This window comes from Lithohypha guttulata (assembly GCF_036872675.1).
Source record: "Lithohypha guttulata strain CCFEE 5908 chromosome Unknown scaffold_16, whole genome shotgun sequence".
Taxonomy (NCBI): domain Eukaryota; kingdom Fungi; phylum Ascomycota; class Eurotiomycetes; order Chaetothyriales; family Trichomeriaceae; genus Lithohypha; species Lithohypha guttulata.
Genome location: NW_027042765.1, coordinates 1 through 23,104, shown reverse-complemented (window position 1 = coordinate 23,104; position 23,104 = coordinate 1). Strand labels below are relative to the sequence as shown.

Here is a 23,104-nt window from a genome sequence, read left to right as displayed (position 1 = left end):
GTTGATTGGTTGTGAAGTAGGCAGCACTCGTTGGAGACTCGGCCGTGATTTTGCGTTGTCGCCCAGCAAGAGATCCTCAATGGATCGGTATCCCCGTCAAGATGCTCAACAAACAGATATGAACCAACTCTTACTCATGCTTGGCACTCAGCTCCGCCTGAGCAGCAAATTTTCTGGGGCAAGCGTTGGCACTGATAGATGAAATTCATTCCAGTAAAAGGCATAACAACCAGTTCATGCCCTCATCGTCCGCGTACCTTCCGGGCTTTCTTCTCGTCTCTTTCGACTCAATCTCTCACCAGTTTACCCGACAGTAACCATGACAGGAGGAGACGGCATCAGAACTCTCTCGACAGCGACTGACGTCAATGCCATCGAAGCTCCAGTCACCTGGAAGGCATACCTCATCTGCGCATTCGCATCGTTTGGTGGTATCTTCTTCGGTTATGATTCTGGTTATATCAACGGCGTCAATGGTTCGATCAACTTCATTGAGCAGGTCGAGGGCTCTGGCGCCACTGCTTTGACCTCATCTCACCAGTCGCTCATCACTTCCATCCTTTCCGCTGGTACATTCTTCGGCGCCCTTCTTGGCGCTGATTTCGCGGAGATTATCGGGCGAAAATGGACGGTCATCATGGGCTGCGGTATCTACATCATCGGCGTTATCGTCCAGATGATCACTGGTCCATCGGTCGACCCACTTGGCGCCATTGTTGCTGGTCGTCTCATTGCTGGTATCGGTGTCGGTTTCGAGTCGGCTATTGTCATTCTCTACATGAGCGAAATTGTAAGTCTTTTCACGTTGTACATACACATGAACAATCACATTTGCTGACTGTCAAAAGTCCCCAAAGAAAGTTCGAGGTGCTTTGGTTGCAGGTTACCAATTCTGCATCACTATTGGTCTGTTGCTTGCGTCTTGCGTTGTCTATGCCACGCAGAACCGATCTGACACTGGCGCATACCGAATTCCAATCGCTATTCAGTTCGCTTGGGCTATCATCCTCGGAGGTGGTCTCGTTTTTTTGCCAGACTCTCCACGATACTTCGTAAAGCGAGGCAACATTGATAAGGCTCGTCTAGCTCTCCAGCGCCTTCGAGGCCAGCCGGCCGACTCCGAGTATATTCAAGCTGAGGTTGCGGAAATTGTCGCCAACGAGGAATACGAGCGACAGCTGATTCCAGCAACTAGCTGGTTCGGCAGCTGGGCCAACTGTTTCAAGGGTGGCCTCGGGCACTCGAAATCCAACTTGCGACGAACGATTCTCGGTACCTCTCTCCAGATGATGCAGCAATGGACTGGTGTTAACTTCATCTTTTACTACTCTACACCGTTCCTACAGTCGACCGGTGCCATCGACAACCCCTTCTTAATCTCCCTGATCTTCACCCTCGTCAACGTCTGCTCCACTCCCATCTCCTTCTGGACTGTGGAGAAATTCGGTCGACGAACCATCCTCCTTTGGGGTGCCCTTGGCATGTTGGTCTGCCAGTTTCTTGTTGCTATCATCGGCGTTACTGTTGGGTTCAACAAGCTCACCACCAATGCTGCTGGTGATGCAGTCGCTCGAAACATTTCCGCTGTCAACGCTCAAATTGCCTTCATCGCCATCTTCATCTTCTTCTTCGCCTCCACTTGGGGTCCCGGTGCCTGGATTCTCATCGGCGAGATCTTCCCTCTTCCTATCCGATCCCGTGGTGTTGGTCTCTCCACAGCCTCCAATTGGCTTTGGAACACCGTAAGTCTCCGTCTATGCCTTCCCAGATCATTCAAAACATCCATTGACAAGCTCTACAGATCATCGCTGTGATCACACCCTACATGGTTGGCACGGACTACGGCAACCTTCGGTCCTCCGTTTTCTTCATATGGGGTGGTCTTTGCACCTGCGCCTTTGTCTATACCTACTTCTTGGTTCCCGAGACGAAGGGTCTATCCCTCGAGCAGGTGGATAAGATGATGGAAGAGTCTACACCACGAACATCCGCCAAGTGGCGACCAACCAAGACGTTCGCGGAGGCCATGGGCAGGACCGCTGATGGCAAGCTTGATACCGGTGTCCTTGCCAATGTTGAGCGAAAGGGTTCAATCTACTAGAGCGAAATTATCAATTTCGTAAATACATAGGAAGCTCTCGAGAACGATGGAGGAGTGATAGGGACAAGTTCATGAATCTATCTTGATCCATCCTGTGCCGGACAGGATGTTCAGAATCATTCTGGACATGCTATTAGACATGAGAAATGGTGTAGATGAGAGATGAGACGATGAATAATTATCATATTAAAGCTCAATTATATACTTGTTCTTGACATCTAGTGCTGTATCCATTGCAATGTCAACTCAAGATACCATGGCAAGCAGGCAGCTTGGGCTTGTACAGTAAGCACTCGTTAGGAAGAAGAGCCACTCGTTGCGAGCTCAAGCCCAGAGTTCCTCGAAGACCGGGTCTTTGCGTCCCATGTTCAGAGCAGCGTTCCAAGTCCCCACTGACTTCCAGTCCTCGGTAGGACCTAGCTCGAAGTCCTCGAACTGTGTCACGAGCAGGGCTTGGACGTTCCTTGGCTCCACCGTCAAGAAGATGAGCCCTCCGAAGGAGTGTTGCCTCTAAGTGATTCTCCCGACCTTCTCCGAAAAGATGCGGTCAGACTCGTTGGGCTCCTTGTGTTCGTTGTCTGCTCTGAACATCCGGGCAATCATGTCGATAACCACGGGATACTTGTACGCTCTGAGCAGGGTCAGCTTGCAGCTCAACGAGTATTCTGATCCAGTAAGGTTTCCTGCGTGCCGGACACAAGTCGGGCCTGAAGAGCCGAGGTAACTCCACCACCCGGAATAGTAGCCATCCAGAATAATGGCCATTTTGCTAAATATTGTTGCTGGCCTTGGTGTCACAAAACGTATATGTATTGCTATATAACTCATACTGTGTTATTGGAGGCTGCTATAGAGGTCGTATTGGTCACAGCTGCGTCCAGTGCTTGCGTCAGGGTTGACGGGAGCACGATAACAGGCATACGAGGGCCATTTGCACCCGTTTGAATGTTAACAAGCATATGGAATGACATATTGGGGTTGACTGGTTGTTGTCGCTTACATTTGAGTGCTATATCGTTTCATTGCTTCTGTAGATTGTTGTTCTTTACCCTGGCTATGGCCAGGGTGAATTGTGCTTGTTCGACCTTTTGCTGGTCTTGGCGACCACAGTGCGTACTGTATCACGCAAGTTCCCAGCTTCCGGGTAAGGGAAACCGATCACAGGAGTGGTTGGTATGTTGGCCGGTTAGTAACAAGAAGTGTAAACACAACGGGGAAGGTACTTGGAAGGTACCAGTGGAGCAGATGATTAAAGTTGGTTACAGAGAGACTATGAAACGTCAGTTGCGTCTAACCTACGGTGTAAATATACTATATAAGTCTGGTTGCTCTTGTGCTCTTATGCTCTTGTCAAGATCAGAAGAGCAAGATGTCTCCCGGCTCACGATCATAAAGCAAGCTTGACCAGTTCGGATGACGGAAATGTAAGAATGGTCAGCTAGGAAACTTATTTTAAACCGACCGACGTTGTCGTGCTGATGTTGAGCGAGAGTCAGCAGAAGCATTCTGTGCAGCAAGGGCAGGATCTATAGAATGTTATGTTGAGGATTGGGGAATGCCAAATACACAAGAGGCTGATTTGCCAAAAAATCACACTGCAGCAGCGCATACCTGGGCACCACTTCGGTCAATAGTACATGAGCGCTACATACTGATGAGATTGTCGATCAGTGTACTGTTTATGACGCATCATGCGAGTAATCTCTTCCATGACAATCAGGCCGGCTCCTTGCTGAGGCTTGCATACTACGAAGCCAAGCTGCGAATGCTGAGAAGGCATGATCTTGGCAAAGCGGAACACACCCGCACATGTCAAGTTCGGCCGAAATGGACTCATCCTATCGGAAGACAAGCGTGTTTGTCTTGAACCTGCTTCTCAATGCTTTGCGAAAGCCATGCTGGTGCTATGTGGCACGATCTCGCCGAAAATCACCCTTATCAGCCCCGTGGGGAATTACATTGCCACATAGAACTCATTCGGGCACGTGAGAACCTGCGGATTGGCGCAAGATTCTGCGTTGCTCCTACTTGACGAACCAAACGTACACCGCCGTGGGTATAGTATGCCAGGTCCCCGGATTAGTTTCTGCGACCGACTTCGGCACCGATACCGCCAGAGCTAGGCTCTTGCATCGCCACTCATGTCTGCGGCAGGACGACCGTCCTCATGTATAAAGTTGCTGGGCAGAGCGTTTTAACCTCTGCACTCTGTTCTACGACCGACATGGCGTCCCTCAGCAAGCTGTCTACAGCATTGATGCTGTGCCTCCTTCCAGCTGTCCACCCACAGGAAGTTGTTGTCGACGGGATTGTCCAAGAAGATGTTTACTTCTACGGCCAAAGTCCACCAGTGTTCCCTTCGCCAGAAACCAATGCCACAGGCTTATGGGCCGATGCCATCTCACGGGCACGTGACATGGTAGCCCGGATGACTCTGGACGAGAAAGTCAGTATCACTGGGGGTATCGTCAACAGCACGAATGGCTGCGGCGGTAATATTCCGAGCGTGGAACGAGTTGGCTTTCCGGGGATGTGCCTGCAGGACGGAGCAAATGGTGTCAGAGAGACCGACTTTGTCAATGGTTATGCTTCAGGTGTCCATGTCGGCGCAAGGTAAGCTCGGCCATTTGAGGTTTCGATGACCAGACTAATTCTTACGCGCAGCTGGAACCGCAATCTGACCTATGCTCGAGCCCATGGCTTTGGTGGTGAGTTCCGCCGCAAAGGTGCTACAGTAGCACTTGGTCCGATGATTGGTCCACTCGGTCGCATCGCTCTGGGAGGTCGAAACTGGGAAGGCTTCAGTCCTGATCCATACTTGTCCGGCATATTGGTAGCAGAGACTGTTCATGGCATCCAGGACCAAGGAGTCATTGCTACCACTAAGGTAAGTAATATCTTCCAACCCTGAATCAGATCTAACGTTGTCAGCATTTTGTTGGGAACGAGCAAGAGCTACTCCGAAATCCTCGGCTCGACGCCTCCAATGACAACAAGACCATCGAAGCCTCTTCTACCAACATGGACGACCAGACTATGCATGAGTTGTACATGTGGCCTTTTGCAGATGCGGTCCATGCTGGAACCGGCTCGATCAGTAAGCACTATCGTTGTCAACCAACAACATGACTAACGATCACACAGTGGGATCATACCAACGACTCAATAACAGCTACGCATGTCACAACAGCAAAGCACTCAATGGCCTCTTGAAAACCGAGCTTGGTTTCCCGGGCTTTGTCATGAGCGATTGGTTCGCCCAGCATGCAGGTGTTGCGAGCGCACTTGGCGGCCTCGATATGGTTATGCCTTTCGGTTTCGAATTTTGGGGTGACAACTTGACTGAAGCCGTCGCCAACAGCTCAATACCAGAGTTAAGAGTCGATGATATGGCAACCCGCGTCCTCGCAGCATGGTACCTTGTAGGCCAAGACACGGTCGACATCCCGATGGCCATCGGGATCCCACCGAGTCATCTTCGGCAGCATCCCTATATTGATGCGAGAGATCCAGCTGATGATGCGACGATCTTGCAAGGAGCTATTGAGGGGCACGTCCTTGTCAAGAACACAAACAATGTCTTGCCGCTGCGTAACCCAAGGATGATATCAGTGTTCGGCTACGACGCTAAGAATCCAAATGCGAACACGCCTGCACAAGGCTTCAGCGGGTGGTCAACAGGCTTACAATCTCAGAACTATGTCGCTGTAGTCTGTGGCTTCGGGACTGGCTACGGTCCACGCGGCGCAGAAGGTTGCCCACCATTCTTACCCATCGGACCAAACGGCACAATGATAACAGGAGGAGGTTCTGGCGCCGCGACTTCAGCTTATATTGACTCGCCCATTGAAGCATTACAGCGACGCGCTCGTCGCGACAAGACGGCCGTTTTTTGGGACTTTGACACTGTCAGTGCTAATAGCACAGTCGATCGGACTAGCGATGCGTGCCTTGTGTTCTTGAACGCTGCTTCCTCTGAGGGTATTGATCGGCCAGCATTACGAGACGATTTTTCGGACACGTTAGTGACGAATATCGCTGCACAATGTAACAATACGATTGTGGTGATACACAACGCAGGCGTCAGACTTGTTGACCAATGGATCGAGAACGAAAATGTCACGGCTCTCATCTTCGCTCAACTTCCTGGTCAAGACTCGGGTGAAGCTTTGACTCAGATCCTGTACGGAGATGTATCTCCAAGCGGCAAGCTTACTTACACTGTCCCGCGAAACGAGTCCGATTACGGTAATCTCCTTGAACCCGTTGGCTACGAAGGCTGGGATCGTTACTTCCCCCAAGACAACTTTACTGAAGGTGTCTTTATCGATTACCGCCACTTTGATCAGCGGGGTATCGAGCCGCGATATGAATTTGGATTTGGGTTGAGCTATACCACATTTGAGTACTCAAACCTGAACATTGAGGTTGTGACTTCGAACCTGACGGAGTATCCTGTAGGACAGATCATCCCTGGAGGCCAAGCGGACTTATGGGACGTGGTAGCTCGAGTCAGTGCTACGGTGAGCAATACTGGCGGGGTCGAAGCTGCTGAGGTTGTGCAGCTGTATCTTGGTGTCCCGGGTGGGAATCAACCTATACGGCAGCTTCGTGGCTTTGACAAGGCCGTAATACCAGCTGGTCAGAGCAGGGACGTGTCTCTTGACTTGAGAAGAAGAGATGTCAGTGCTTGGGATGTTGTGGCTCAACAATGGAGGGTTGCAGTGGGACAGGATTACACAGTCGAGGTTGGCGCAAGTTCGAGGAATCTGCCATTGAATGGAACGCTGGTGTTCTAAGCGTGGATGGACATCCAAACATCGGAAGGTGGAGGCGGCTGTTAGTCTCAAAAGAGGTCCTAAGATAGCTGCGAAACGAGCATGCACCTCGCCAGAGCCTATGTTGAGGAAATTAATTTCGTCGTCAGCCTCATCTCTTTGGTATATGCTTGATACCTTGCCGTCTCGACCAGTGGAAAGGTCCCTGAATCTTGACCATATTCTCTGAGCACCCACGTTGTCGTATCTACCGTGCTGATACTCCGCTATTAAGGCCTTCTTCTATCTTTGCCGAACTGAATTCGAGACGTACCCTCCATCTATATTCTTATACATTTAGTAGCGCTGTTTGGGAGGTAGTTCACGAGCACTGGGTTCCTGTACCGATATATACTGCACCAAGTGTGTTGGCACGCTATAGGAAATAGCCTGATCAAAGATACCAATATGTATAACCATACACTTTTTCTCTGCAAAATAGCATTTGCAGCTCACACTATCCACGTATTGACACGAATGCCTTGCAAGCTTCGCGCAAATTGTCGTCTGCCTGATGAATTAGGCCGCCTAAGTCGCAGCGGATCAATTCCACGTTAGCCTTCTAGGAGAATCTCCTGATAATTGCTGTTCGAGAGGGGATGCGACAAGCAAGAAGCTCCAGGCATGACTGTGCGAGAGCTATTAAAATCTTCGAATCAAAAGAGCAGATAATCATGCTTCATGGCTGCAAATTCATCAGATTACGCAGGCGTCGAATCGAACATTTGGTTAAGCAAATTTTGCGATCTGCTTTCGCCACTGGCTTGTCAGCACTGCACTGCTCTAAAGGCACTGCACGCACGTCTAGCGCTAATATCGGTCCAGTCCCTGTGTCCTTAGCTCACCGTTGCTTCTTGAAAACAAGTGATCCGTATGCTATATCACATATTTGTGGAGCAGACACCGAGGATAGGAGCAGTATCATCATGCAGAGTGCAGCGCTACTTTCAAATCGCCTGATGAGCAACGATCAATGGCCAGATTGAACTTGCAGATGCTGTCTGCTGCTCGGCCCTGCAAGAACACCATGGAAACATGATGAGGTTGGAGAAACATTGTTTTCAAACGTTCGGTCATGCTATTACAGTACTGTATACGAGCAGGTGCTTAGATCATCCCACATCTACGTCTATCGTGCCCCGACCTGTTGAACAGTTATACGTGATCCATGCATTATGCTCATATCTTGCTCTAGTGCACTATTCTAGCGATCAATACATCTAGAGGTTGGTTAGCTTTTCCTAGTGCCCTTCTAGTGATCACGCCCAAAACGATATTGCAAGTATAACATCGTCAATTACACCATGAGTAGTTCGTTATCCACGTACTAGCACTTTCTTCAATCATGAAACTGAATAACAACCTTGGTCTCGTCGTGATTGTTGAATCGTCTGTAGTACTCAGGCGCATCCTCGATGTCGATGATGCTGCTGACAATCAAACTTGGCCTCAATCGTCCAGATGCCACCAGGGGTACAATTTCTGATGCGATCTGTAGAGGTAACACCACGCCACCGTCAATGGTCAAGGTCTTTTGCCAAGCTTGTCCAATATCAAAATTGGGCAACGAGTTTGGAAACAACCCAACTATACCAATACCTCCTTCAGGTGCAGTTACATTGAGCAGCTGCTGAAGCGTGATACCAGCATCAACTTGTCCAGTACTGTTCACTGCCTCGTATCCAACTGCCTCAACTCCCCGACGGACGCCTCCAGGCGAAGTTGCGAGAATCTGCTCTACAGGGTCGGAATTGTTGAAGTTGATCGGAATCGCACCAATAGATTCAGCAAGGTCTAGGCGCTGCTGAACTTCATCAACGACGAAGACTTGAGATGCGCCTCGCGCCAAGGCAGAATATGCAGCAAGCAAACCCACAGGTCCGGCACCCATGACAGCAACAGAGTCTCCGGACTGGAAGCCAGACCAGGTAAGGCCCATCCAGGCTGTTGAAAGGATATCAGTGACAAATAGGTAATCGATTAGAGTTGAACTGTTGGTGGTTGCATTGATTGGAACGGGGACTAATGAGTTGTCTGCGAAAGGTATTCTTGCATATTCAGCTTGAGACAACAATTAGCAAGCACACATCGAAGATATAGCGCAACTACTAACTCTGTAGTCCAGGGAGAGCTTCTCCGCCTTCGAGACCACCCCAACCCAGTGGTACCACGTAAGAGTCCGGCTCTAGAGCGTAATGGCCATTGTCGATGTTGTCAGGAATGACAACATAGTCACCAACCTCCAAGAACTGAACGGCATCACCAACTTCTGTGACATAGCCAATGGCCTCGTGTCCGTACAGGTATGGCTGTTCAGGAGATCCCATAGCTGTTCGATATGTGTGCAGGTCACTGCCACAGATGGCAGTGGCGTTGATGCGAACGATCACATCGGTTGCGTTGATAATTGTTGGTACTGGAAGATCGATGACAGATACGTTGAAGGCTTGACCCAACTGGGCGACGGCACGCATCGTGTCGGACATATTGCGGTGAGGGTGTGTACTCACGGGTAGTTGAAATGAAGACAAGGACGAAGACCGTCCCAGGCTGCCAGCTTCCTATATCTTGGAAAAATCTCACTTGGGTATGATTGCTGCGCCATTCTGTTGACGCGACAATGTTCAATGTCCATGTCATGTTGATCGACCGCCAAGGTCTGCCGGCCCGGCATGGTGCATTTGTAAGGACTTACTTCAGGTTAGTCAAGCCTTGGCAGCAGTATCCATGGCCAATCCAATCCTTCGCTCGTGATCGGAGCGAGAATCATAGCTCATCACGCAGCCTCCCATCGAAGCTTGACAAAATTTCGGCCGATGTACGTTCAAGCTCCGACGATCTCCACCCCGAAAACCTGGCTTAGCACTGTGATAGCGGTTGATGCTGAGGGAGCTGGGACCAAAATCTTCCTTGGGATGCCAGCAGTGGCCAAGGGTCACTCTCACTCAAGGTCAGAGTCTAAGATGATGAATTAGGCGATGAACCATCCGATACCTGAACGCAATCACTTTTCCCTCTACAGCGGTTGTCTCTGGTTACAATGACAGACGATCGTGATGCAATGTTGACATTACTGAACATTTCCGGCCAAGCTTGCATACCTATTTTTTTTCAGATCTATCCAACAATCGAAACAGATCGCTTCTGTGCTTACTCGCAGTACATATACCCTACACCTCGAAATTCAACGTCCTCTCAAACCCTGTTCCTTCACCATCACCCTCTTCTATCCTCCTCGTCGCCTTACCTGCTCAATCTCAACCTCACTCATCGACCCAGCCAGCGGTCTTAAATCATCCCCACTGTCATCTTCTCCATCCATCTTCACATCCTCGGCCACCTTATCTGCGTTTTCACTACAACGGGCCTTGTATGCTTGTTGTGAGTTGAGGTTAGGAGGAGGATGAAAGTGATGCATCTATTTGCGCAGCGGCTAAGCTGAAGGAATAGGGTCATGCAGTGTATCCTGAACCATAGCACGTCTAATCATGATATTTTGTTCACAAGTTTCGCTCAATGATTTGACCCGCATTCGAGACACTTCTTCTTGCGCAAAAGTCTTGACCTTTGCGAATTGGTGCTCCTGTGAAGACACTTGCCTTTAACACATCTGAACCTTGCAAGTTCCGGAGCCTGCTAAGAGACTAATGCAAGTCTCGGGCCTATGCAGGTGTCAGAATTAGGTACTGTACAGCTCAACCATACACGTCGAGCTTTATCTCATGCCTGCAGAAAGTTATATGCCTTGTTTTTTACTATGACTAACGATCAGGTTCAGCTACGTTGACGATTCCTTGTCCTCTCACCATACAATTTGATGGTTGTGGTCCCACATCTCTAACCTGTGGCGTAGTAGTAGATGGAAGCATTCCTACTTTACCAGGTTGCACTTGAAGTGACGGAGAGGACTATTAAAGCTGATAGAGCTGGAGACACGAGACCCTTTCACGATTGAACAGCAGCAGGAGAGAGCCTTGACCTCATAGGAACATGTGCCGCACAGGCCGAAGCTTATTTTCATCCTCAACACGAGGCTCGCGGAAGCCGATCTGGAGTTTCTCTGAAGTACCCATCTCAACACTTAAGATTAGCAAAGCTTCTATGGGAGAATTGGGGCTAAGTGCTTAGTCATTAAGAGGTCGATAAGGGTGTAGCTAGCGATGGACCGCTCAGTCGTCACCACCACTCTTTTCCCATGCCGTCATCTCGTGGCATTGACTTGACTCTCTGCATGCATAGGGCTCAGGCTTTTGTCCTTTACAAGAGGCTCCTCACGCCTGAGTTCTTCCAAGGACGATTCAAACTTCGTTCAAGATGGACGGTATCCGGAGTAGCGCAGCCTGCATATCTGGTTCCCTAAGAGCTTGCAACATACGCTCCCACATGTCACCGTCCTTGATGCGCAAATGTATGCCATCTTTCTCGACGATGGCACGAAGATTTACTGACGCTGTCGTGCGCCGGAGTTCACTGCTTTGCAATCAGCCTAGGTAAGCAGCAGCTGTTTGTGTACTGACCCTAGCCGCTCCATGATGAAAAGCTGCAAACAGAGTCCTTCTACGAGCAAGTTCGAATGTCAAAGAGCCACTGTTGTACAGGAATCCGTGAAGGAGGACTAACGAGAAATGCATCTGCTGAAGTTTTCTGTTCTGCCTAGCATAAAATATAGAAACCTGGTTCGATACATCTGCAACAGTACTGGAGAGGTCTCCGCAAAAGTGGTTCAATAGGATTGTACAACGTGTTCAGTGAGGAGGCTACAGTAGCGCAACGGATGTGCAAACATCCTAGCTGGCTGCGATCTAGTCACCCGTGTCTCCCACAGGGTACAAAGTGTAGCTAAGCGTGCAAGATCAAAATCAATGCAGTGTCCACCAGAATATGTTGGCCTGCGTCCGCTACGAACAAGTGAAGAAAGTCAGCCAAAAGTAGGCACGCGTGTGCTCACCCTAGCGATCCAATGAAGCTTTACCACTAGTCCACTTCGTAGCCGATTTGGAAAGTGTCCTACTATCAAGTTTGTTGGTTATGTCAGAAGGGTAAGTTCGACGAGATCTCGATAGCAAGTGACCTGCTTGGGTACACCTCAGCATCTTAGCTAAGCTGACAGTTTAGTCATTCCCTCGACACCACATTTCGAATCTCAACAAGAGCATGAACAGTGAACAATCGAACTGTAACGATGCGCCTTCCGACGCGGCAGATGAAAGCGTGACCTTACGTGGAACCACTATTGCTCCATTCGATGGACTCGGCCGGGATCCCGCCTCTCTGGTGGGATGTTCTGTAAAGTGGTACTACGAAGAGGACGAGCCGAGTCGGCTAGAGCTGAAGCTCACAGATGGACGGGTACAAATTCTCCAGGAAAGACGCCCTTCAAGTTTGAAAAGAGGGAGATGATGACGAGAATGTGGCCGAATCTCGAAAATGCGCTCGAGACTTTGCGTGGCCAATCAGACAAAAGTTTGCTAATACTTGAAGCTGTTGTTGGTGAGCGACCAAGCAAAGTTACCGACATCTGGGATGTCAAGTGGTGGGATCTAAAGCACCGAGTTATTGGGCTGAGACTTAAAAGCATGGACGAAGCTGGATTGTTCTACTGTGAAAGAGAGGAGTGTGACGATGAAGATGATCTGGAGATGTACGTTCATACGTACGAGGACGTATTACTCCTTTCGAAGTAAATCACTTTTCGACGAAGTCGTCGATCTTGAAGGTAGGGAAATTTTGACAAGAAGATCATCTCCTCGTCTTCTGGAGGAGTACATCATTGTGAAACGAGATATCGACATTTTGTACCCCGCACATTACGAATTCCTGAGCTCGCCTGAGGCCGTTGTAGGCGTCCGTGCATTTTCACTTGTAGAGCTTTACTGCCTCCACGAGTCTGTTTTGCAACCCACAACTCCGTGTGGTGCTTTACAAGACCTTGTCAAACATGACACGAGGATCTTGTAGGACTGTGGGTAATGATGATCTTATGTTATCACGTTCGATGGGTCACAGTCCATAATAGTGCTGTACGGCAAGAGAATGATGAGTCGTCGCAGCATTCCCACACTAGCAGTAACAAGCCGATGCCTCTCCTGAAAGTACCTGTTGTTTCAGCACTCTATATTCTCAATGAATTAGGCGATATTTACATTTCATGGTCGACGAAACCATTATCGAAACCAAGTTTTGCCTGCCTACGCTTTACTTATACCTGGTTCGAACGTCCTCCAACGTACTTTTGGCTCGTGACTCTGATCGTCGAAGCTCGGAGCCGTCCCGCATGTGCACACTCAGTCGTACAGGTCAAGCGGCTCGTCAACGCTTTGAGGCAAACACAGGCCCGTGGCTTCCAAGGCGTGGTTGACGTGGAGACAGGACAGTTCTTCCTCGTCCTCTCGAGAAAGCGTGTGGGCGATGGACACAATGTTCTTGATCTAGCACTGTTAGGATATTCAGCACATTGACGTCGTCCAGCGCACCTACCTGACGACCATTAACATTCAAACGAGCAAATCGGTCCAGATAGTCTGCACTAAAGTTGGCTAACCCATCTTCCCCACAAAGGCTTGTGAGAAAGCCGGTGAGGACTTCTTTTTTGGCGGCTCTGCCGAGCGGGTGGTACTGCATCTGCAAATGCATACGATCGAGGATAGCACCGTCAAAATGATCGACCAGATTGGTGATCAAGCTGCCTAACAGCCATGCCACGTGACTCTGGTTTGTGGAGTCACTACATTCTGCCTTATTTTAATTTGCGCAATGCTGCCTAGAGTCCGCAAGTACACTCTTTCAGCAACTGAATAATTAGTGTTTCATTGCACGTTCGATATGACAGACCAAACCACCACTCATCCTGTCCATCTTTCGCCACAAAATCCGGTCCAATGTAGTCCGGTCCGGTCCGGGTCGGTCCAAAGTGGCCCTCAGCGCCACTGACCCTATGTTCAAATACTTTTGGTTACAAGTCAGTAGCGTCACCATATTAGGCTTAGTTTCGAAATTGTTACTCGGACTTGGTGTGAGAGTTGGCATTTTTCATACTGTAAGTCTCATGAATCGAAAACACTATTAATTTTTCGGTAACTATCGCCGATGTCATCATTGCCCTCACAGTGCTTCTTCACATGGTGCTCGTCTTTTATCGTTGATCGAGTAAATGCTTCAGCAATTTGATTTGTTCCTTGTATTGTTCCTCCTGCCGAGCCATCTGTCTCTCCAACAGCGCCATCTGCTCCTTGCTCTGCCTCTGTTGTTCCGTCATCTGTCTCTCCAACAGCGCCATCTGCTCCTTGCTCTGCCTCTGTTGTTCTGCCATCTGCTCTCGTAAAAAGGCTATTTCGCCCTTTTGCTTCTTACTGGCAGGATTACCGGGTTTCTTAAACCCTGCAGTTCCCTGAGAGGACCGAGCGCTCGGGTCTTGCTCCTGAGATTCATCTTCCTCAATGCTCATGCTGGAAGTCATTGACACGTTCCGCGGATCCTTCATGGCCGCCAGAGCGTCACGAATCCTCTTCAGATGCGCTGGATAGAACGTGTGGTAGATCTCTCGCACGAAGTCGTGCGTCCTCTTTCTGCCCTGACTTGCTTCGAAGTTCAGCACGAAGGACTCAATAGGATATCGATAGAATGCTATCTTTTCTCCATCGATGATAGCAAAGTGACCGTACAGTTTCACCCTTTCGCTGTCATGCGAGACCGAGAACACCAGAATTCGCCCACTCAATTCCGGCACTTGCGCTTCGTCTGCAGCACGATAAAGTTGTATGATGGCATTCACCGCCATGCTGCTGCTGTGCATGTTTTGACGATCAGCCACACTGATCCCTACATCGGCGCTTTTAGCCTCACAAAGCAGAAACGGGAAATAAAGGTTGTCAGTGAACAGTGTGGCGCGCTCGAATGCCGTGTGGTTTTGCAACTTCGCCAACTCTTCTTCGCTGAAAGCGGACACGGCAATTCCAATCGCCAGATCAGGTTTCGGTCTAGGACCTCCGAGCGTCTTACACCTCACCCACTCTGTGTCGATGTCTTCCACGACATGTTCCAGCTCTTGCTGGCCACAGATCGACAGCAGCTCCGGTGACGGCACCAGCAGCGGTGTGAGGTCTCGACAAATCCTCGCCTCGTTGCGATTTTGCACTCGCTGCCACACTGATAAGAATTTGGACAGTGGAAATGCCGTGTGTTGTGGCTCCGGATAGGTGCTTTGTAACAGGCGTTTGCAGTATGACTTGCTCTCTTCCTGTACGTGCGATAGCCCCTGCAACTCGTCAATGTGCACTCCATGCCCAGCCAGAACTTTCTCGGATGCGGCAGAGTGCGCCTTCGGTACTTCTCCATCCTTGTAGCTTTGCGTATAGCTTGAACCTGGGGGCCGTTTTCTGGACGAGCCGCTCTCCTGCTGACTCATTGCTGTGAAGTTCGCAGGCCACTGCGCGGTATGCGCCCAGTATGCTACTGGTGATGTTGTTGGTGACGCTATCGGTAGATACAGTTCCGTGCCGTGTCTCTCGCAGTGTTCGCTGGATACCGGACTAGTTGCGCCGGACGCGTCTGCGGTGACCCCAGATATTCGCCTCTTTTTGCGGTGTCTGCGTTGCTGCCCCTTGGTATCGGCCCAAGATCTCTTTCTCTTTTGTCCTTGCAGACAACGCGGAGGTTCGTCGATGTCGGAACGGGAATCTAGAATTGCCGCAGAACCGTCTGGGGCAGATAGGGACCTCTTCTGAGAGTTTTGTAGGACCGCTTCGGATAGTTGGTAGATCTGCTGATGATAGATTAGTCATAAGACATCTTCATCCTTTGCGCCCTTCCTACCTCGTATTGTGCAGAGCTGCTTGTGGAGGGCGAAGGTAGCATACGGCGTTTCTTCTTTCTCCTTCCAATCGAACTGCCTCTGGTGCTGCACACTTCGTGGTGCTGCAAATATTCGCAGTCGGGAAGAAAAGGTGTCATGGACTCAATATTTCCTCTGTCACAGGAGTGAACGGATGAATATCAACCTCGTCTGCAACGGTCGTGCAGGCGCTGAGTCTTTTGGCTGCCTGCTCATATGTGATGCGAAACATGATGTTGCACAATCGATTGCTGATCAACGTCAGGCCAAGGGCGTTTAGCAAGGATACGTGCATCACGTGGGGTCTCCACCGCTAATCCTTGAGAAGAAAGCTTTGCTCGTGACATCCAAAAGGTATAGTGCAAATCCTTTCGCGAGTAAGTCAGTCGTTAGGCGGTCCAACTTGGTATCTGTTTGTGCATCCTCGTCAGCCAACACATCTTACTGGTAGGCAATTTCGGAGCAGGTCATGAGCCCGGACCGATCAAAACTTGAATATACAGGCTAGAATCTGACACGTATACTAGAAGAACAAACAACCTCGGGAAAGGTAGCCAAAGCGACAATCAAGCCAGATGCTGTTTGGATGCTTCCCTCCTTGTTCTCTATCAGAGAGCACAAGTGTTTACGTCAAGACTCCTCCGGCTTGGTCGAGAAGAGGGCGGACGATGGTGTGAAGCACTGTTGAAGGGACATACAACAAAAACTAGTTGTAGCTTTCAGTCCACGAAATTAATGACACAATTCGATGGAATCGCTCGTAGTGTCACGTCGATGTCTCCCATTGCCTAATGCTTACCTCACTAACTCCTCAGGTATACCTTCTTACAACAAGTAGTCGCCGGGAGCAAACTCGTGTAAGATGCTGGCTGGGACCTTAGAGCTCAGACGACTGGAAGACGTTGACACCAATGCTGCTGTCGCGCACGCTTGCAATCGCCTCATTTAGCAAAGCCACTAGACTAGAACGCATATTGCGACGCATGCAAGAGAGGGCGGCCCAATCGCGCAAGGCACACACGACTTTGGTTTCATCGTGAAGCCCTCGCGTAAACTTGATCACTATGCTTCTCGACCTGCGCTACATGCTCGTTAACTCACAGGCACCTAACTGGCTGTCTTGGATATTGTAGCAGCACCTATTGTAACCGGCCCAAGTTGGCGGCAGCTCGGTGTGAAAGAGATGGAGGACCCACCGCAATAGTTCGAAGCAAGCGCAAAAAGTACTCTCTTCGGTCTGCAACCATTCGATCTCACACAGCATGAACATCCTTCGGTTTCCCCGTATACCACCAACTCCGAGCTTCGTTGTTGGTAAACAATCTTAGGGGAAAGAAGCTTCCCTAGCTGCAGTATCGTGTAAGAAACCTTACAGCCATAGTCACTAGCCATAGCCGCAGCCACAGTGGGTATGACGCGACGAGGGAGCCATCAGATCCTATGGTCACAGCAAAGAAGTCACCTCGAACGCACATCGTAAACTTAGTGTACGTTCACATTTGCAAAGCATGCAATCTCCAAGTGCATGGACTTGAGGCGTGGTGCCTATTTTTCGTGCGGGACATCCGAGCCTCCGAAAGTGGTAGGTGGGGTGCGGATCTCGCGCCACCACTTTTCGTAGCGGTTCGATCTACATGAATACAGTCCATGAGTGATCTCTTCCTCCCTTCTCAACTACCGTGTCACGTACAACATGGGAAGGCGGTCGGAGCTCGATTGGTCTTGGACATTAAAAGACGAGCCCGCTGTCAGGCGAGAGCTCTAAATTCCAGCATGCCATCCCTCTTCTTCCTGTCTGAACCCGAGTTCTGCTTTCACACGCAAATGCAATATTTCACAGAGCAGTGAATGGTCCTGAGAAGAGAAGCGAAGAGAACTTGAAAACAGTGGGAAGACTGCAGGTTGAGGAAGAAATCTTAGGCACTATGCAATATCATGATCAGGCCAAGTGCAGCTTTGTGCTGCGCTAAAATCATGCCTTCTACTGTTGTCGAAGTCAGGGAGACGAGCCTACAATGTCAATGCGGTGAAAAAAACGCCACCGCGTCATTTGTACGCTGATGATAAGTACAATGTTATATCGTTGAGCTGCTTGTAAGAGGTGGAGGACACAGACAACGAATGGTTGTTGAGGAGTGAGGACGAAGAAGGCGGGGCTATGCGCCAGTGTCCCTTCCATCCGCAGTCATTTCTAAGCTTCTCTAATCGATCCAAGAATGGTGGTAGATCTGGGACGCCTTGGGCATCTTGATGCTGATTGTTCAGATGTTGTTACGCTGAAAGTAGTGTGGAGGGAGCTTTTGCAAGCAACCGTTACCAGACCAAATATCTTACGACTAGTAGCGCTAGCTGTAATAGCGCAATCTAAAAAGACAGGTATATGTCTCTAGTACTAGGGGAGGTCGACGCTTAAGGACGAGAGGGAAGCAAGATCGAATGAAATAGCTAGATAGGAAGGTCAACTGTTTCCGAGCATATTATCTGTGACGCTTCTGCTCACTACTCCACGAACTCACGAGCAAGTAGCTTATGGTCTCAGAGCAGACTAGTGGCCAACTTTCTCACTCCACAAACTGGGCTACCATATGGATACTATACGTGGTGTCTTTGGTCGCTCATTGAATGGTAACGCAGTAGTGTGCCTTTCTTGGCGTTGCTTGGCATGGGTTTATCGTTCATCGCTTTCCCACAATCTCTCTCTCTCTTGTACATGCACGGCAGCTTTCTTAGACTTTCAGAAGATATAGCAAGGACCCGGGTTCAGGCTGTATCCAGTAGACGCGGCGTCGGAACAAGGATGAAAGCGTTTCAACCGATCAAAACAATTGGCCGTAGCTAGGCAGAGCTTCATCAAGTGGAGGAATCGGTTGCTCGACCAACTGCGGTAGTTCTGACTGACCAGATAGGCTAGTGAAAGCCACGGCTTGTAGAGAATACATCTACCGAGCGTTCAGCTATTGGCCCTTGAACTCCCGGGATCATTTCTGTGCGGAAGGACGATGCCACTTTACGAGCCAGCCATCGACGCCGCAATACGGTTGCAAAAACAACACGACAATAAGACTGCTGAGTGTTTACATATTGACTGGGTAGGAGTTGACGACTTAAGCACCGCATACAGTCATGACGTGGTTCGTTATGCTCTGGACAAGAAGTAGCACAGCCTGATATCTAGCCCACAGACCATTATTCGCTACAGTATCTTCTTAGCTGAAGTTCCGACTCGCATGCACAGAGAAAAGACGTTCCTGCTAGGTCTGATCCGACTCCCCAGACATTGTTCCGCGTCCCGCGTTGTCGCATATCAACAGAAAGTGTGCCAAGCAGCGCCAAAACCCCGGGAAGTACTGAAGTCCAACATACATTAATGGTAGCAGCCACGGGCGCAGATGTGTTGTGGGGCTAGCTGCACGACAACCACCTCAACTTGATGCATAATTGGCTCAAGAAACGAGATGGGCGTCGTCAAGCATAGAGGAACTAGCCGTTCGGATGGCAATCTACAATGCCATACGGAACCGCCAACGACTTGCAGCGGTCGACATCAAATAAAAACATCTACCCTGCAATGAACTACGGGTCATGTGGTGATGGTTCTTTATTCCTGTCGAGCAAGAAGTGAGTGATGTACAACGAGGATCTGGTGCAGCTTGAAAGTGCTTACATGTTCTTGACAGACGGGGAAGTATTTCGGCTCTATTGTTTCAATGCCTCTTTCGTGGCCCCAGCTTTGCACTTGTACGCCTCCTTTAAGCTTCAACAAATACTGATCACTGAACGCTAAGCTCATAGAGGTATCAGATAGGAACTCGCGTTCTGCTAACACTTCGCCTTTGGAAGACCTCCTCAATTGCAGATTGTGTGTATCCCGTGGTGATATGGCTGCTGTTGCAACATGATTGCTACCTGCACGGTGAAACGATCGTTGCTAATGGTAAAGCACCATCCAACTATCGCTGATTAGAGGTTTATAGGCGCTCTTTGGCCATCGGTTTGCCCGGGAGACAACTCGACGGGCAGGCGCCAAGTTCTAGCACGCTCGTATTTGCTCTCGTCTACTCTAGTCGAATCCGATGCATCTTCTGACATCCAGATTTCTGTCCAGCCTTTCACCAAGATGCTTCTCCGGAACTGGCCATGCTAGAGACCACAGGCAAGAAACGTCACTCTACCGAGACGATACATTGCCTATCCTTCCTTGACCCTGGACTTGGTTGCATTAACAATATGCATGCACCTACGTGCATACTACATCTTGTGGCTAGACATACAATGCCACTGTCAACGGCGCAACCATGTGATTCGTGCTTTGCTCTAGAAGGCGGTACAGTAATACCAATGTCTTCAGCTTGATGAAGTCCTGCTTGTCTCTTTCCGAGTTGTGTAATGCTGGACAAAGGCAAACTTTCCAGAATCAACCTAGTCCTCATCAGTTGTGACTCGATCTCGAAATTTAGAGAGTAAGATAGCAACACCATCTTCGGGCGAGAAGAGGACAAAACTCGGTTGAAAACAATGATCCAAATGATTCCCGGCCGCGATGTTGCAGCACGATACTAATTGTATCGTGGTTGCGCTACATGAAAACCTTTAACGGTTGGCCAGCAAACAGTACAAACTGAAATCCGAAACCCGAAACCTGCACTTAGTCTGGCGTCCGATGACACAGCTGCGTCTCCTCTTCCCCTCCACTTTTGCTCAAAGTCGTATAAGACGCCAGTTCATATCGCTATGATACGCCTTCGTTCTCTGCAACTCCAGACATGCAGACCGACATGCAAGTCCCTGACACAAAAACACAGACACAAGGCAAGTGACTCTCGGAGACCACCCACGTTTCCACTGACCAAGACCAGGAAGATACAATTTACGGCAAGTCGTCGAGCCGCAAGACAAAACAAATCGTCCATCAAATTCGCCAGAGAACGTGACGAGGCCTCATCCTGTACTGCGCACGTCATCATCTACCAGGAAGAGGAGGAGACATATCCAGTGCTCTGATACTTACGACCCGCACATCCCAGATCGTAAGCGACAAAAGACAGTCGAGAAGGGACTTTCCAACCGAACAATGTGATCGAACATTGATGTCGGAAAAACTGTTGGCCACAAGAGTATTTCCAACCTGACGAGATGAGTCAATTGTTGGCGCGCAAAAGGTCGAATACTTTGCTGCGCCGCAAGCGGTCGGATAGTGATTTGGTCACACAAAGTTCGAACACACCGAGCGACCAGAAGTCCCGCGAACAAAAGAGCGCACCCTACCGAGATGCTCGCTATGCGAACTGATCGTGCCTTCTGCTGAGAATTTAACAACTTATGGAGCAAAAGAGCTTCGCTGTCTGATTGAGAGTGTGAATGAAGGATGAAATAACAGCATTCCTATCACATCAACACGCCCGCAACCCGATTACGGGGTAGGTTTTCGTCGAGAAGCCTTCACTGACGACCAATTACGAAAAATCTAGCCCTTGGTGAGCAATCTAATGGATCAATCCCTCTTCATGGGCACGTACTATATGTACTTCCCATTCCTGATGTGTGAGGTCAAATGTGGAGCAGCGGCACTCGACATTGCCGACCGACAGATTGCTCATAGCATGACCATGGCGGTTCGAGCCACTGTTGAGCTGTTTCGGCCAGTGAAGCGAGAGAAGGAAACAGATCGAGAATTTTTTGCCTATTCGATATCTCACGACCATCGATCGGTCTGAATCTATGGCCACTATCCCGTGGTCGACCGCACAAAGATCACATACTACCGGCATCCAATTCACGAGTTCAGCTTCCTTGCTATGGACGGTAAGGAAAAATGGGCAACCTACAAAATCACGAAGAGCTTGTACTGCTCATGGATGCCGAAACACTTTGCACGACTCGGCTCGGCTATTGATGCGATTCCGGCTGACTTGGATTTCGAGCTGTCACAATCGGAGTGACGATTTTCTGAACCGTCAGGGCTCCCGCAAGACGTTGCCAGCCATCACACCACGGACTCAGAGACTGGGACTGTCGCCTCAGAGGACGACGAGTTGCGACCAATTTAATCCCACCTGATCCGAGCGACACCACTTGCCCAAAGCTCGACGCGAAACGAGAAACCAAGGAGAGGTCGGACATAAGAATGGTTTAACTGCCGGTGAATCTTGGCAAATCAGTGGAATGCACGAATTATACACGAATGGTCAAAATGCGGATAGACCACCGAGCCTGCCATCCCGCGACTCGACGAGCACTGCTAGAAGAGATCGACACATGGGCTGAACAGTCTACGGACAAGGGCATCTTCTGGCTCAATGGCATGGCTGGTACAGGCAAGTCGACAGTTGCATATACGCTTGATGAGCGACTGGATCGACAGAGATCGTCCAGTCGTGTCCACCTTGGGGCCAGCTTCTTCTTTAACCGAGGCCAGAGGGATCGGGCATCAGCTGCGCTCTTCTCTCCAACGATTGTGCGTCAGCTACGCCAGAAGATACCTAATCTTGCTGCACACATTGATCAAGCTATCGACCACGATCTTGATATATGCTTAAAGTTTCTAGGGAAGCATTTTGATGAGATCGTAGAGAAGCCGTTACAGAGACTCAACGAGTCTCCATTACGATCACAGTTTGTTGTCGTGGTCGATGCGTGAGACGACTGCGCAGAGGAAGATGATGTCCGAACCCTGCTGCGATCATGGTCTCGCGTGGGTCGGAGTCCTCATAGGTGTGTGCGCTCGTTCCTGACCAGCCGGCCAGAACTGGTGATTCAGCACGGATTCTCACGCATGTTGACCGATACTCGTGATCGCGAGGTTTTTCATGACATGCCAGCACCGACGATCAAGCACGACATCTCCATTTTTCTAGCCGGTGCGGTCGAGACACGTCGCTGCCTGACCAGGTCCACCGATAGTGCCTTCTCTTCGCCTCATCCTTTCGAGCATTGCCAAGGGTCTGCGTTCTGTTCGGGCGCCAGCTGTCACATCACCTGTGCCGATGCTTCTACTACCAAGCAACTCGCGGAAAATTACCAATCATATAATAGACTGACTTCATGTTTTGCCAGCTAACCAATCACTGAGATCACACGCCGTAATAGATATATTGTCCCAGACCGAACTCTTCTTCGTCTTCCCTCTCCTCAAATTCGACAACAGGCGCTAATGCTTCGGATAGCCGACGGACCTTTGGCTTGTTGCCACCGCTCCTGCCCAACGACCGGTTTTCAACCCAGCATGCCGACGACGATTCCATTTGCCTCGCGTTGAAGTGCACATCAGGAGTCTCTACCTCCTCAATCCAAACATCCGGAGCACCATCAGCAGTCATAACACGCTCCAATGGGTCAACGTCGAATGGATCGCGCACA

General features: G+C 49.7%; 7 protein-coding genes across 7 annotated transcripts; 3 read left to right on the top strand and 4 right to left on the bottom strand.

Annotated features, from left to right (window-relative positions):
• Positions 1 to 319: 319 nt before the first annotated feature.
• On the top strand, positions 320 to 2,101 carry LTR64_008786 (uncharacterized protein; the record flags this gene model as incomplete). The annotated part of the gene is made up of 3 exons (XM_064903095.1): positions 320 to 790; positions 849 to 1,742; positions 1,802 to 2,101. 3 exons carry the CDS (start codon positions 320 to 322, stop codon positions 2,099 to 2,101), a joined length of 1,665 nt encoding a protein of 554 aa, XP_064750497.1.
• A 2,224-nt stretch (positions 2,102 to 4,325) lies between these two features.
• On the top strand, positions 4,326 to 6,900 carry LTR64_008785 (uncharacterized protein; the record flags this gene model as incomplete). The annotated part of the gene is made up of 4 exons (XM_064903094.1): positions 4,326 to 4,714; positions 4,766 to 4,988; positions 5,033 to 5,198; positions 5,246 to 6,900. 4 exons carry the CDS (start codon positions 4,326 to 4,328, stop codon positions 6,898 to 6,900), a joined length of 2,433 nt encoding a protein of 810 aa, XP_064750496.1.
• A 1,357-nt stretch (positions 6,901 to 8,257) lies between these two features.
• On the bottom strand, positions 8,258 to 9,404 carry LTR64_008784 (uncharacterized protein; the record flags this gene model as incomplete). Its single annotated transcript, XM_064903093.1, has 2 exons — positions 8,258 to 8,862; positions 9,032 to 9,404. The coding sequence occupies 2 exons, from the start codon at positions 9,402 to 9,404 to the stop codon at positions 8,258 to 8,260; spliced, it is 978 nt and encodes a 325-aa protein (XP_064750495.1).
• A 2,793-nt stretch (positions 9,405 to 12,197) lies between these two features.
• On the top strand, positions 12,198 to 12,602 carry LTR64_008783 (uncharacterized protein; the record flags this gene model as incomplete). The annotated part of the gene is made up of 1 exon (XM_064903092.1): positions 12,198 to 12,602. The coding sequence occupies one exon, from the start codon at positions 12,198 to 12,200 to the stop codon at positions 12,600 to 12,602; it is 405 nt and encodes a 134-aa protein (XP_064750494.1).
• A 600-nt stretch (positions 12,603 to 13,202) lies between these two features.
• On the bottom strand, positions 13,203 to 13,539 carry LTR64_008782 (uncharacterized protein; the record flags this gene model as incomplete). Its single annotated transcript, XM_064903091.1, has 2 exons — positions 13,203 to 13,346; positions 13,396 to 13,539. 2 exons carry the CDS (start codon positions 13,537 to 13,539, stop codon positions 13,203 to 13,205), a joined length of 288 nt encoding a protein of 95 aa, XP_064750493.1.
• Positions 13,540 to 14,050: 511 nt separating this feature from the next.
• Positions 14,051 to 15,771, bottom strand: LTR64_008781 (uncharacterized protein; the record flags this gene model as incomplete). The annotated part of the gene is made up of 2 exons (XM_064903090.1): positions 14,051 to 15,679; positions 15,730 to 15,771. 2 exons carry the CDS (start codon positions 15,769 to 15,771, stop codon positions 14,051 to 14,053), a joined length of 1,671 nt encoding a protein of 556 aa, XP_064750492.1.
• Positions 15,772 to 22,818: 7,047 nt separating this feature from the next.
• LTR64_008780 (uncharacterized protein) lies at positions 22,819 to 23,064 on the bottom strand (the record flags this gene model as incomplete). Its single annotated transcript, XM_064903089.1, has 1 exon — positions 22,819 to 23,064. The coding sequence occupies one exon, from the start codon at positions 23,062 to 23,064 to the stop codon at positions 22,819 to 22,821; it is 246 nt and encodes an 81-aa protein (XP_064750491.1).
• Positions 23,065 to 23,104: the final 40 nt, after the last annotated feature.